This window comes from Chroicocephalus ridibundus, chromosome 2 (assembly GCF_963924245.1).
Source record: "Chroicocephalus ridibundus chromosome 2, bChrRid1.1, whole genome shotgun sequence".
Classification (NCBI taxonomy): Eukaryota; Metazoa; Chordata; class Aves; order Charadriiformes; family Laridae; genus Chroicocephalus; species Chroicocephalus ridibundus.
In genome coordinates, this window is record NC_086285.1 from 31,918,180 (window position 1) to 31,932,435 (window position 14,256).

Genomic DNA, 14,256 nt, shown 5'->3' on the forward strand with positions numbered 1-14,256 from the left:
CTTTGTATATCAGGAGATCAGGGAAGAAAAGATCAAACTAGAAAGTGTCTGTTTCTTGAAACAGGTGGTTTCTTAAACTTTATATGCCACAGGGTTTTTGTTGGCTAAAAGGCAGCACTGAAAACATATTTCCTGCACCTATGAAACAAATGGATTCTGGATCCCTCAAATAATTTCTTAGTTTGGTACCACAAAAATTGCTGCAGAAGCCAGTATATTACTAAGACAAAATGCAGTCTTTTTTTCAAATAACGCCACCAAAAGATAACGTAACCGCATGACATTTCAGACCTCATGACAAAACTGATGAACAATTAACAGCTGTAAAACTTCACCCCTTCCAAGTTTAGTCAATACACCTGATATTTTTGTGCCTTGAGTTACAACTTTGAAAGCTACTTGAGATCTACAATCAATACCTTGCATTTGCAAACAGATTTTTTCTTTTTCAAAACAAAAGTAGAAATATGCCTTTGCTATCATCCATTCTTTCATGAAACTATTTTTACAGTTCACTGAACTTTAAAAGGTTTTCTGGTCCTCACCTCCCACAAACCCCACACTTTTAAACACTTTTAATTTTCAGTTAATTCTTTTGACGTCTCTTCATCTCCTTCCTAATTTCCATTGTCACACATCCCCTTTTTTTTTCCTCTGCAGCCCCTCTAATGCCAAACAATCAATCGTGCTGTGGAAGATATTCTCCCTAGGAAGCCTTGAGAAGTTTAAGTCTGATATCTTAACTTCTGAGCCTTCCTCATGATTTGTACAGAGGACTTTATGGCCCACTGACTGAAAGAACCAAAACTGAAATGCCTGTTAGACCATTATCTCCATTATGGGATAATGGAGCATAAACAAACATTTGGTAACTGAAAAACCAAATGAGCTAAGGTAAATGGTCTTAAAAGAAACAACTTAGATTTGATTCAGTTTGGAGAATAGACTTTGAACTGAAATGAAAATTGATTGATTCAAATTTCTTGCTTTCTGGAAATCCAGAGGACTACAAACACTGCCTAGGGATTTTGAATATACTCTGCAATTTGAATATCCTTAAAAATAATCATGTGCCAAACTAATAAATTTCAAAAATTTAAATAAACAAGATCTTGTTTGCAATAGCTGTATCCATACCTTGGTATATAGGGAAGAACAATAAAATGAAAAACACGAGTCAAGCCAAACTATGTAAATACTATTGATTACCTATGCAATCCAAAATCCAGCCTACTGTTCCATCTCCACCACACGCTAGTACTCTGAACTCAGGAACATCTCGGAAAAAATTTAACCTAAAAAACAGTAAATGAAGATATCTATTTAATTATCATAAATACATTGTGCATAAACAAAAATTTCACGGCTTAAGACATTTCATTCAATAGTAAATGGCAAGTTAACACTTGAAAAAATAATCACCTCTGCTCATGCATTCATTTTTTAGACAAATACAATCCAACATTGTATTATCTGAAAAATTTAATAGGAAATTGTTAATTCAAGGGTTATTATGGTAGACTAATACTAGAAATAGCTTGGACCTGATGCTTCATCCAAATCTTTGTCTAAGTTCAAATCTTGTTTGAAACTATTGTCAGAAAACATTCTCTGTTTACCTAGTTGTAAATGGACATGCAGCCTCTCGAGACAGAAAAGTCTAAGGTGGCTAAATGTATCGGCCACAACATTTCCTTATGAGGTGCTGGCTATAAAAGCATATGAAAACAGCTCATTTCTGATAGTACACTAATACACAATAAGTTGAGCATTTTGTCGTTGAAAAAAAAAAAACAACTTTGAACCATGGTTTAATACAAAATGACTAAGCATCAGATTGAATGAACCCATTCCATCATCCCACAAACCATATTTTAAAAGTGAAATATCTTTGGTAATATTTGCCTGGCTATTTCTGCTTCCATATCCATTGAGTGCTGGACAGTATCACCACCTCATTATCCACTTCGTTCAACACCTATGATCCATAATGCTGAAAAGTGAGGATATATTAAAAGAGATCTAAGTTACAATATTTTAAATTTAGAAGCATCTTTTCAGGATAGCTTTTGACACAAACTGAAATTAGTCCTTACACATAAATTGTGACTAGGCAAAAACCCTCCAGTAATTTTGCTGAATTACTATATATATGTGTGTGTGTATGTGTGTATATGTACATTCACATATATTCTATTTATTAGTGTCACAGACGTCTTAATGCATATTCTATATACTAGTGACCCAATCTGATTTCCAGTTTGCAATTTCCTAATAAATGTACAATTAGTACATTGTACCCAAATTCTTAAATACAAATAAATATACACAATAACTTGCCAGTGTTTAATTCAAGCTACTTTCCATATGAAACTGTAATGTTGCACAGAGAATGGTGTTCCTGTCCCTCGGAAGTTTTAAAAATTCTTTTAGGCTTCTTGATAAAACCAAGAGTACACGAAAAACTACAGAGTAAAAGAAAGAGCATGGGAGAAGGAAATGGAAAGCACAATAGTAAGAAAATGCTATTTAAGATGCAGAAGATGACTGGAGTTCTTGTTCTATTAGTTTTAGACCAGATTTTCAAGGTTAGCAAAGCTACATAGAATTAAGCCCATCACATTGTTGTCCCGCTCCCTCTAATTTTCTCTGCTCAGAAGTGCTCTTAGTCAATATCAAGTGTCAAGTACAACATTTGAAGGATGCTTACTCATTCTGTATTAAACCCTGCTTTGCCCTTCTCACTTACTTTCTACTTCACACATCTGCAGGGCAAGTGCTATAGGATCTCTTCTGATGCAAAACGTCATGTGCCAAATCTGACTGGGTACACATCTTCTAATAAGCATATGTGCTGAAAGACCCTCTGCTGGAAGTCACGTCCTATCACTGTCTGAGTGGGCACTGAGCTATGCCCTGGCCCACAGGTGTACATCTCTGACACTTCATAAAACCTGGCATAGACAAATGCCTCCCATCATCAGCCTTCCAACTTCGACCCAATGTGTTGGGCCTGTAGAAAGTTAGCAGATCTGATTATATTGCTTCCAGTACTGAGGGTATTTCAGATTAATTTAGAATCAAATTATAGCCAAGAGGTGACAGCAGGGTACTAACTTCTATAAATATTTAAGCATTTCTACCACACACAACAGATGTCAAAAAGAAAGTCTGGAAAAAAAATCCTAAAACAAAAAACAAAACAATACACCACCACCCCCCAAAAAAAAAACAACAAAAAAACCCCCAAAACAACAATAACAACAAAACAATCAAAAATCAACACCAAAAGTACAGAGTTGATGCTAGTATTAATCCAGACAGGCAGAACATAGCCCTAAATCTCTGTCTCACGTTTTATAAAAAAGCATCCTCACCATATGGCTATCAAACATTCTTTTTGTTTTGACTGTATATTTAATCTTCATCAAAAAAGTATAACTTTCCAAGAAAGCAGGAGACTGAAGAATGTGACAAAACCATATTGTCAAAAAAACTCTCAATAAGCTTCATTCGTATTTCCCCTGGAGCATTTTATATTCATACACAGTGAATTTTCCAAACAATTTCATAGTACACCATAAAGTTCATTCAACTTTTTCTTTTTATAAACTTAAATATAAAAGTGATACATACATTATATAATATGCAAATTACATAAAATAAAGTATAATATACCTTACATTGTATATTTGCATATATAAACATAGTGTACATAAATATACTATAACAAATATAAATATTTATAAATTCAAATTGATTTATAAAATTAAATATAGTTATATAATTAAATATGTAAATAAATCTCATTCATTGAATTAGAATGTGCGGCCTACACTAAGAGTTGGTAAGGGAACATGATTTTCTGTTTATAAGGTTTCATTCAAACTCAGTAAATGTTGAAATTGTAAAGAAAAAATTTGACAGATTTCTTAATGGAACTGGAGGTAAAGCGCAGTATTGTAAGTATAAAATTTAGATGATTACTCTTTACGTAGCACAATATGGCTAAAAATCTTATGACAAGCATGACGTTAAATACAAAGGAAAAGTGTCCATTATATCAATAACCTTTACAGAATCTATGTCAATAACCTTGACAGAAATTAAATAGAATATGAGAAACAAGTCAACCAGATATTTCAAAACATGTATTTTATTTTTATCAAAATCATTTGTACTATAAATCACAAAGAATCATTTAATTATTTTGATAATTTTTTTCATTGACTCTTTTATTTATGGATATGAGAATAGGTAGATATTCTTTTACATAGCTTTTATTTTTGTAGACATTATAGTAAAAAGCTTTCCTACATCACTTTACATAAGTCATCAGAACCAGAATGGTACATAAGAACATTAGGCTGGTACCGACTGTAACCCAAGTTACACCTAATTCTTCAATCACTGGCAAAAAGGCAATAAGAAAGATCAGCAGAACTTCTACCAACATCTCCTACTACAGGACAAACAAAACTCCTGATACATTTGGGAATAAAAGATGAAAAACCACAAATATAATAATCCACAGGAAGACAACAAAAATGTATGGCTGCATAACAAGGCCAACAAGTAGGATGCTTTTGCGAGGTGAATTGTTAGACGATTCTGGAAAATGAACTATTTTTCATTATACTAAGAAAGGTCAATACAACCTACCCCTAAATGTGGATTACAAGAGATTATTATATTTGATTGCATTTCTATCATCAAAATTGATAAGATTATCTAATTCTCGCTTGATGATCAAATTCTTATATTATTAAATTGCAGCTTCCCTTTTTTTACAATATCTCCCAGCTCTTCACATTTTACAAATTTCATAAGCATACACGTAGTCCTTAGTCCATGGTCAAGAGCAGATGGGCTCAGTCATAAGATTGAGCTGGTAAACCTATCACTAGATATCTTCATCTCAATAACTCCCTCAAATACTGACCTGTTAGTCTTCCCTAATCCAGTCTCCTATCTGATGGAAGTAAAACAAATAAATTTAAACCACTGATGGTATTTGATACCAGACTATTTTTATTTTATTTTGCCAGACACAACCATCACATACAGGCAATTACTGAGTTTCTGCTGATAAATTAGTAATTTCCACCTGAAAGTTGGCAACTGTTACAACTATCCATAATCACCTCATCAAATCCATGTGAACGCAGAGAAGGTATTTATGTATAAAACACCAATGCTAGAGGACTTAACTATTTGCTGTTAAATCATGCATTTAACTGATTTATGCACAGATAACACACACACACACACACACAAACTTATTCCTATAGAATAATTATAGTTCCATTATAATTCTTCCAGAATAATTCTGAGCTTGTAGAGGAAAAAAAGGTTACCGGGAGTGGTTGACATGGATTCACCAGGGAGAAATCATGCTTGACCAATCTGATGCCTCTATGGTGGCATGATTGGCTGGGTAGAAGAGGGCAGAGCAGTGGATGTTGTTTACCTTGACTTCAGCAAGGCTTTTGACGCTGTCTCCCATTACATCCTCACAAGTATGCTTAGAAACTGTGGGTTAGATGAGTGGGCAGTGAGGTGGATTGAGAACTGGCTGAATGGCAGAGCTCAGAGGGTTGTGATCAGCAGCACAGAGTCTAGCTGGAGGCCTGTAACTAGCGGTGTATCCCAGGAGTCAGTACTGGGTCCGGTCTTGTTCAACAGATTCATAAGGGACCTGGAAGAGGGGCCAGAGAGTACCCTCAGCAAGTTTGCTGATGATACAAAACTGGGAGAAGTAGCTGACACACCAGAAGGCTGTGCTGCCATCCAGTGACATCTGGACAGGCTAGAGAGTTGGGCGGAGAAGAACTTAATGAAGTTCAACAAGGGCAAGAGTAGGGTCCTGCACCTAGGGAGGAATAACCCCATGCACCAGTACAGGTTAGGGGTTGACCTGCTGGAAAGCAGCTCTGCAGAGAGGGACCAGGGAGTCCTGGTGGACAACAAGTTGACCAGTTGACCATAAGCCAGCAATGTGCCCTTGTGGCGAGGAAGGCCAATGGTATCCTGGGGTGCATTTAAAAAAATGCAGCCAGCAGGTCAAGAGAGGTCATCTTACCCCTCTATTCTGCCCTGGTGAGGCCACATCTGGAGTACTGTGTCCAGTTCTGGGCTCCCCAGTTCAAGAAAGACAAGGAACTACTGGTGAAAGTCCAGGGGAGGGCTACAAAGATGATCAACGGACCGGAGCACCTCTCTTATTAGGAAAGACTGAGACACCTGGGTCTGTTTAGCCTGGAGAAGAGAAAACTGAGGGGATCTCATCAATGGTTATAAATATCTAAAGGGCGGGTGTCAAGAGAATGGGGCCAGACTCTTTTGAGTGGTTCCCAGTGACAGGACAAGGGGCAACGGGCACAAACTGAAACATAAGGAAAAACTTCTTTACTTTGAGGGTGACAGAGCACTGGAACAGGCTGCCCAGAGAGGTTGTGGAGTCTCCTTCTCTGAAGATACTCAAAACTCACTTGGACATGATCCTATGCAACCTGCTCTAGGTGAAACTGTTATGGCAGGGGGGTTGGACTAGATGATCATCGAAGGTTCCTTCCTACCCCTACCATTCTGTGATTCTGTGAATTGTTTTAGGAAATCCTGTCTCACTCACAGTAAAATTATTTTAAAACATAAGCTGCAATGATTTCCATTTAGGTACCTACACATGACTTTCTCTCTCATACCCAGAAGCAGTGCACTATGCAGAGATTTCAGGTGCTCAGCCACAAAAGGTGGCATAACAGTAGCACTTTGTGAAATTGTTCAGTCAGTCTTCTTCACACACAGTGGAAGCAAAAATTGAAACTGTCAATAGCCCAAGCAAAAAATAATCCACTGATATTGGTATTTCAGGATAGGATATTGCTAAATGCAGGTAATTTGCAAATTATCATTGGTATTTAACTTGGTAAACTTCTCCACTGCAGAGAAGGTCAAAGCACAAAAAAGGGAACAGAACTCAGTACCTGCCTACATTAAATACTCTAAATAGCATTAGAGCTACTTCTAAAGTAGCTCTAATTGGGACAATAATTGGGACAGTAATACTGAAATCTGTAAAATCATTAAGTTCAATAAATATTTATTTTTCATAAAGTATGGCATAAGTCAAATAGTAATATTATCAATATTTTCTTGACTGGCATCTATAACTTAACAGTTTGGCAATTACAAGTGAACCAGTATGACATTTGCATATTGGAATAGAACTTACGTTGTATATGAATGGGAGTGAATGAAAAATAAACGTTCACCAGGCCAAAGCAAATTAGATTCTGCTCAACCTTCATTAACAGATTTATGTAGATAAAGGACTGATCTGATAGGTACCTCACACTTCCAGGTAAACCCCATAACTTATAAACTTTGTCCACTTGTGAATTCACAATGCTAGGTTTAATCTAGCAATTTCACTAATTTAGATGTTCAACTCAGAACTGATTCTTCTTAAACTAGCTGTCCAGAGGAAAGCACCAAGTTGAAAGACAAAGCAATTGTATTGTTGCCCTCTTTACTCTTTTACTGTAGTCAGCTTACTAAACAAAGCAAATATACTCCCTGACAACTGGCTTTTTACTTGAATATACGAATGAAAACTAAACACAGTTTTTCCTCTTCTAGACTGCCAAGCTGAGGTGGCCGTCTAACTGGACAACATATACACATTAATCTCATTACAATTCTCAGTTTACAGTTTTCTGTATACTGTAATGACATTATTCGTGAGACAGTAATTACAGTAAATCACGCAAAAATAGTTTCAATAAATCCAGTTTATCATTGCATGGGGCAATATGTTAGTCTTCTGGAATGGCATTTAATGTGCAAAAGTTAACCAGTAGATGGATATATTGCAGCTGAAAATACTGTTTTCAGTTCATACTTTCTAAAGATAAAGGTGGCTGCCAATTTTGAACCACAGGTTTGCTAAAAATCATAACGTCACATTTAGAAAAACAAGATCCCTGTCCTTCAGTATGTGATCACACGGGATATATATAACCACATCCTGGGCCGCATCAAATAAGCGTGACCAGCAGGTCGAGGGTGGTGGTTCTCCCCTTCTGCTCTGCACTCTTTTTTGGGGTGACCAAGAAAAGAGAACCAGTTCAGGAATGTGAAGAACGAAGAGCAAACTAATAAGTAGGCTAAAGGATGTGGCAGAGGCTTTCAAAACAGATGTCAGGCAGAGGCTGTAAGGCTTTGGCAAACTCACTACCGAACAATTACAATGGTTAAGAGAGAGGTAAATGAATCTGGCTCACAGCTTACACAGTCTGGACTGAAATAGGAGTGGAAACTGGTTATAGTTACAATATTTAAAGACTGTGTTATCTATGCAGCAAACAGCACAGACGTCATAAAAGTAAAAATACTGTTGTACATCTGTTTAAAATATAACTCTAAACCTAAGACTTAAGTTTAACATGTGAAAATGTACTGAGTCCTAACTAAGTTCTACTAATTTTTAGGGCACATCTGTAACTTTAAGCATTAGAGTACAACTAACCCATCATGGCTCGCTTTGCCATTCTTTGGCAAAAAAGTAATTCTTCCAAAGAAACACAGAACAGGTTCAAGGTTTTGTTCAGGAGAAAATAACTATGGAGTTATTATCTTCTAAAAATATTCTTAGTGTATATGTCTTCCCAGAACACTCTGTATATTCCAAATGTCCAACCGCAAAGAAATGCTCTAGCAATCAGTTCCAATAATCAGGGAAAATAGTGTAATTTTCAAAATAGGCCTATTGCTTTGTGAAGTAACAAAGGCCCAGGTGCTGTAGATTCCCAACTAAATTACAGAGTAAGTTGTAGGGATTCAGTTTGGCCGTCTTGGGCATCTTTTAACTGGACAGAATTTAAGATTTAAAAAGGCCTGTTGTGGTAAACTTGTGGATAGAATTTAAAAAGTACGTCCTCTCCAAATTAAATGCTTAAGGGAGTTACAAAGAAATACAACTTTTGTGGATATAATTTCTATTATGGAGTATAAAAATAACATAAATTAGACATTTTAAATAATAGACTTAAGGGAACGGGAGCCTTTTCAGAGGGACAAAGCCTTTGTGAAACTCTGACCTCTCTAGAGAGTCATGTGGGTCTGTGGCTCAACTGCTATTCATCCAGCTATTATTTACCTCTCTGTGAGGTGAACAAAAACTGAATTTCAGATTCTTCAAGATCATTAAATCCACAATAACAGTTGTTGTCAGAAGTAGAAGACTCCTATAGAGATATAACAACCAAACAGGGAAACTCTTTTCAAGGCTAAAAACACAGGTGCTAGGCACAAATTACACAATGTGTCAGCCTGGCAATTTTCATGTCACTTTGTTAACTGTGGCAGTCTATAACTGTGGAGTACCTTTTATGCCTGCGTTCAGCTGCAGAGCTTACAGGGTTTCTCCAGCTCACCCGTATCTCTCTACTCCCAAATAAAGAATGCCTAAACCATTAATTATTATACCAGTGTTTAAAGTGTGCTGTTGCCCTTTGGCTGAGAGCTCCTTGATTTTCAGGCCTCGCAGCAGGTCAGTTTCCGTTGTTGGAAAGGAATCAATGTCAGAGAGTTGGCTGCCGTGCGATTTATTTGCTTCACATACGTATTTCTGGATAGATTATGTACATGAGTCTTGACATAGACAGCTCCGAGAACCTTAGCATGCTAAGAAACTCAAGAAATACCTTTGTTACTGTCCCTGCAGTTCTCCAAGTACCATCCTTTCTATTATGAAAGTAGGTGACAGATCCACTTGAGTAATTGCATATTCAGATAGCAATACCAAAATTCATTGTCTACTTGTTCAAAATATTTTTCTGATCTGCTACACATCAGCATATTTACTAAAAAAAACACAGTAACTGATATTATGAAAGGGTTTTTTTGGTGTGTGTTCTTTCGTTTTGTTTTTTGGGCATCTTTTTGTTTTGTTTTGTTATTAAGGGAGACGTTTGAAAGGGAAAATGGAATTTATTGTTTCCAGATTTCAAAGAAATTCAAATATGGGGCTCCACTTCTTCCTCTGAACAAAGATTATTTTAACCCTGTTCCAACTCAGGTCTACTAAGAAGCCCTTTATTCCAATACATTTTTGTGAAAGAACATGGTTATCCCACTGAAGAGGAAGAATGAAGGACCTAATGATTGTGCCGCTTGTGTTTTCACAAAAAATACAGCAGTTTCACAGTTCCCCCTAAAATTTAGGATTTTACTGGTCTCCTAGTTCTCTGGTCTTTCTCCTTGTTACCTAAACAGGAGATACTTAGACTTTTGACAGAAATTAACTGGAAATATTAATTCACGTTTGCCACAGATGTGTGGAACTTGAGTCAGAAAACTTGTGAATGTTATCTCTTTGGTTGACAACAGCCGCCTATCAGAAAAATACCATCATAAATAATAATAAAAAAACATTATCTTGTGGGTTAAAGCACACAATTTGGCTCTACCAAAAACATGCAAATGGTACCCTTATACCATAAACATTCTATAGGTTGAGTAAATGTATCTGAAATTACTATTCAAAAGAAAAAAAATCTCAAAATAGACACAATTGAAATGTATTAAAATAATCATAAATGCTTTAAAATAAATATACGTAATGTTTATCCCTTTCCACTCAATAACAGTAACTGACACAAAGAATACACTTGTTTTTCTTTGTGCTGTACAATCCCCCACTCTGTTCCATTTCAATCTAAATGACACATAGGAAAACATTAAATAAATGTAACATTTTGATTGACAATCCACTATAACTGGCATTATAGACACAGATGAGTGAGTGGACGAATGAATGGATGGGCAGGTTTTATTAGGCAATCCAGCCCTCGCAGAAAGGGAAATAAAGACTGGTAAGTGAAATACAGTTTATTCAACTGCTTGCTTAAGGGAAAAATTATATGCAGCCTACACAGTATTGCCAGGGGCAAGAAGTGATGGCAGGAGATAAACTGGAAATTTAGGATTATTCATTTCTGTGGAATGAATAAAAAATATACCAAAACAAGCTTAATAAAATGCAGTGTCTGTTTGAAAATTAATTAGAAATTTCTTCAAAGTGGCTCTGAAGTAAAACTATTTTGATTCCTAATAGGAAGAGAAATTGAAAATATTTTCTAAAAAACACTGTCCTGATTCAAAAGACTAAAGTTTAAATCGCATAAGTGCAGGGCTTCAGTTTGAACTTAACACTGCCCTCTTGTGCTTCTGCCTTAAAATAGATCTTCCTTTACATCACCAGACATGAAAACCACAAGTCAGTAATAGACAGAAATGCAATCAGTAAGTGGGCTGTTGGTTTTCTTGGTTTTGTTTTTTTTTTTTTTTTTTAATATTCAATGAAATAAGATGAATTTGAATAAAAATATTTCAGGTGCCTTAAAAGTCATCATCTCAATCTCTATTATGGCATTTCTATATACCATATGTTAAACAGTGTTAGTTGCTACTTTCATCTCAGTTAAAATTTCTTCTAAATTCCTGAAATAAGTTTCTGCAGTTTTTCTAGTCCAGTTACTCTTTGGACTAAGATTACTTAAATTTTCCATATGTGTCAAGACTAGTACAACAAAACATAACAAATACCATTTGAGTAATAAAACAGCACTTGCTTTCAGGTACAGGATAAAATTACAGGCATGAAAGAAATCATGCATGTCATTACTTCCATTTTTTGAGCAGGTTTTGCACAATTCTATAGCTTGCACATTAGCTGCATTGTAGTGCAGGATATCCTGAGAATCTTAACTTCAAAAATGATTGGGCCCAATTTATTTTTGGCAGAAAAACTGGCAGAAACTGGCAGAAACTGTCAGAGCATACTCTTTCCAGTAACTTATGTGTGACAACTGAAAAATAACTTTAGATACAAAGCACGTACATCTCCACCTTCGCCTTATTTTCCTCCAACTAAGAAAAAAAGTCTGAACATATAAAAACTCCCAAGATTAAAAAAAAATATTCAAAAATATATATATTTATGTATGCTGCATATATATATAACATAGACACATACATATGTGCACATGTGACCTGCAGGTCAGTTTTGAGGCTGCTTGATAATTGTAACATAAAAGTAACCCCCACATGACCTCGGGTTGCTGATACAGCAGTAAAAGCTGCAAATAGAATGAAATTTATCCCACAGTTCTTATAGAGTACTGCATGGTTATCAGTAAAACGTATGACACGCAGTTTTATTTGTACGTGTAAACAAATAATACCTGTAAATTTCTGCAGCCATTTAGAGATCTGTAGTGTTGATACATCCAAAACATGCTATATGTGCCTCAGTCTGTTCATTTGATTATGTAGCATTTTATTAAATGAGTTCCTGGTAATAATATTAACTGTAGACTTACCCTGGCATTGGTCCATTTCCAGAAAGACTATAAACTTGACGAGGATTTAAAAGGTACTGAAATTTTCTATAAATTCTGAAGAAGTAAAAGAGACAAGGAGACAATATTTACTTATATGTTTAGAATTTTTTTTTTAAACCTATCAAATGAAAGAATTAAAGCAGTTAACACATACTATAATTATTTGAATTGCAGGATCTCGTTTATACAGAAAATCAAATATTTGAACACAGTCATTATAATTCATACATACAGTGTACTGTGGGTATAAAATTGAGAAAGAAGTGCTACAAGCTAAAAAAGGGTAAGAGGTAAAATGACACAAGTAAAGATGAGTCAAAAAAGCATTTGGAAGACCACATTGGTTCCCATTAAATTAACTCCATGGTAAAGGAGAGATTTATTCCTGAAATTTATTGCTGACACAAAATTACAAATATAATTAATTACAAAATCAAATTGCCTTTGCCACCCCCCAAAAATGTCCCCACAGGTTGAATAACATTCGAAGAAAGTAAATCTATTGTCAGCTACATGTCCTTTGGATTATATTTGAATGGGAAGAAAATGAAAAAAAGATTCAAAACCATTGTTTTACTTAAATTGCACATATTTTAAAATTATCTGAATAACAGGAAGCAATTTATTAATACAGCATGAAAAGCCTTGTCCCACCCCATAAGGGATCCCATTTGCTGTCCCTGCCCCAGCAAATATTTTTTTAAATGGCAGAATATTTTAAGAAGTGTAACTTCATAGATTTGAGGTTACTTTTCCTAAAAGTATGGCAAACTTTTTTTTTCTTCATTACAAATATTAGAAATGGAATTTTCTACATTGTTCTACATTGACTACTACGTGGTAGCTGCTTCATTTCTTACATAGAAACAAGGAAGCACATGAAAGAGTTGGAGACTCGAATGAATAAATATAACTGGGATCTATGGCAATAGTTTAAATTATAAACCCCTATTTCTTGTTTTTAATTTTAATGGTTTTGTCCTCAAGCTCACTGATATTTTAATGTTTTTAAGAAAGTATTTATTTTTCCACTGAAACATCTATTCTTCTTTTTATTGCCCCAAATAAAATAGAAGCATAGTAAGAACTGAATTTTAAGTTAAAATGTCCATGTTTTCAAATTCAGCAAAATAAAACTATCTAGACACAATCTACGTGCACATTGAGAGATTTTTATTATTATTATTTTATCTTCTTAGTAGCAATGCATAATTTATCAGGCTAGGTGGAAGACGAGGGTGTAAGAATACTGAATACAAACAAATTTGTAATTGTCTCTAAAATTGCCAAATTGGAACATTTTCTTAAATTCTCAATTTAGCGATATCAGCTTCTTCATAAAGCATTGTATTCAAACAACTCACACAATCTATTCCTGATGCCATTCCTGACAGAAAAAGTCAATGTGAAATGACTGGTTTCACTTTGCAAGCACGCACACATCATTGCCAATGGCTGTGATGATGACTAAATCAGACATTTGACAGTGGATTTACAACACAGTATATTTCCATTTCATTTGCAGCATCTTACCAATGTAAAAGGATCCTATTTTTAATTTTCTAGCTGGTATGTGTAAGTTGCTTCTCAATGACATATAGGATTTAACCTGGTCAAAGGTGCTGCTAATTTAATTTGTGTAGCTGACCATAAGAGGTTCATGAACAGTATTGTTATAAAGTCCCAAAGGCTTAAGAGTTATTTGTCTAAAACTTTGGTGCTACAAGTCACACCAACCATTACCTACACTCACAATACTGTTGTCAGGTATAAGTGAAATGCTATAAAAGCCTTCTTTATAAAGAGGGAGCTAGGTATCTCTAGCCAAAACCCAGAAGTCCACCTGCAA

The 14,256-nt window shown here is 35.3% G+C and overlaps 1 protein-coding gene across 8 annotated transcripts in view; it reads right to left on the reverse strand.

Annotated features, from left to right (window-relative positions):
- Nucleotides 1-14,256, reverse strand: part of DGKB (diacylglycerol kinase beta) — a 379,831-nt gene that overhangs the window by 207,235 nt on the left and 158,340 nt on the right. For all 8 annotated transcript variants that reach the window (XM_063324934.1, XM_063324933.1, XM_063324935.1 and 5 more), the window contains 2 exons: nucleotides 12,387-12,461; nucleotides 1,210-1,295 (listed from right to left, as the gene is read on the reverse strand). In XM_063324934.1, the coding sequence (XP_063181004.1) occupies nucleotides 1,210-1,295; nucleotides 12,387-12,461 (161 nt within the window). The remainder of the gene's footprint in view (nucleotides 1-1,209; nucleotides 1,296-12,386; nucleotides 12,462-14,256) is intronic.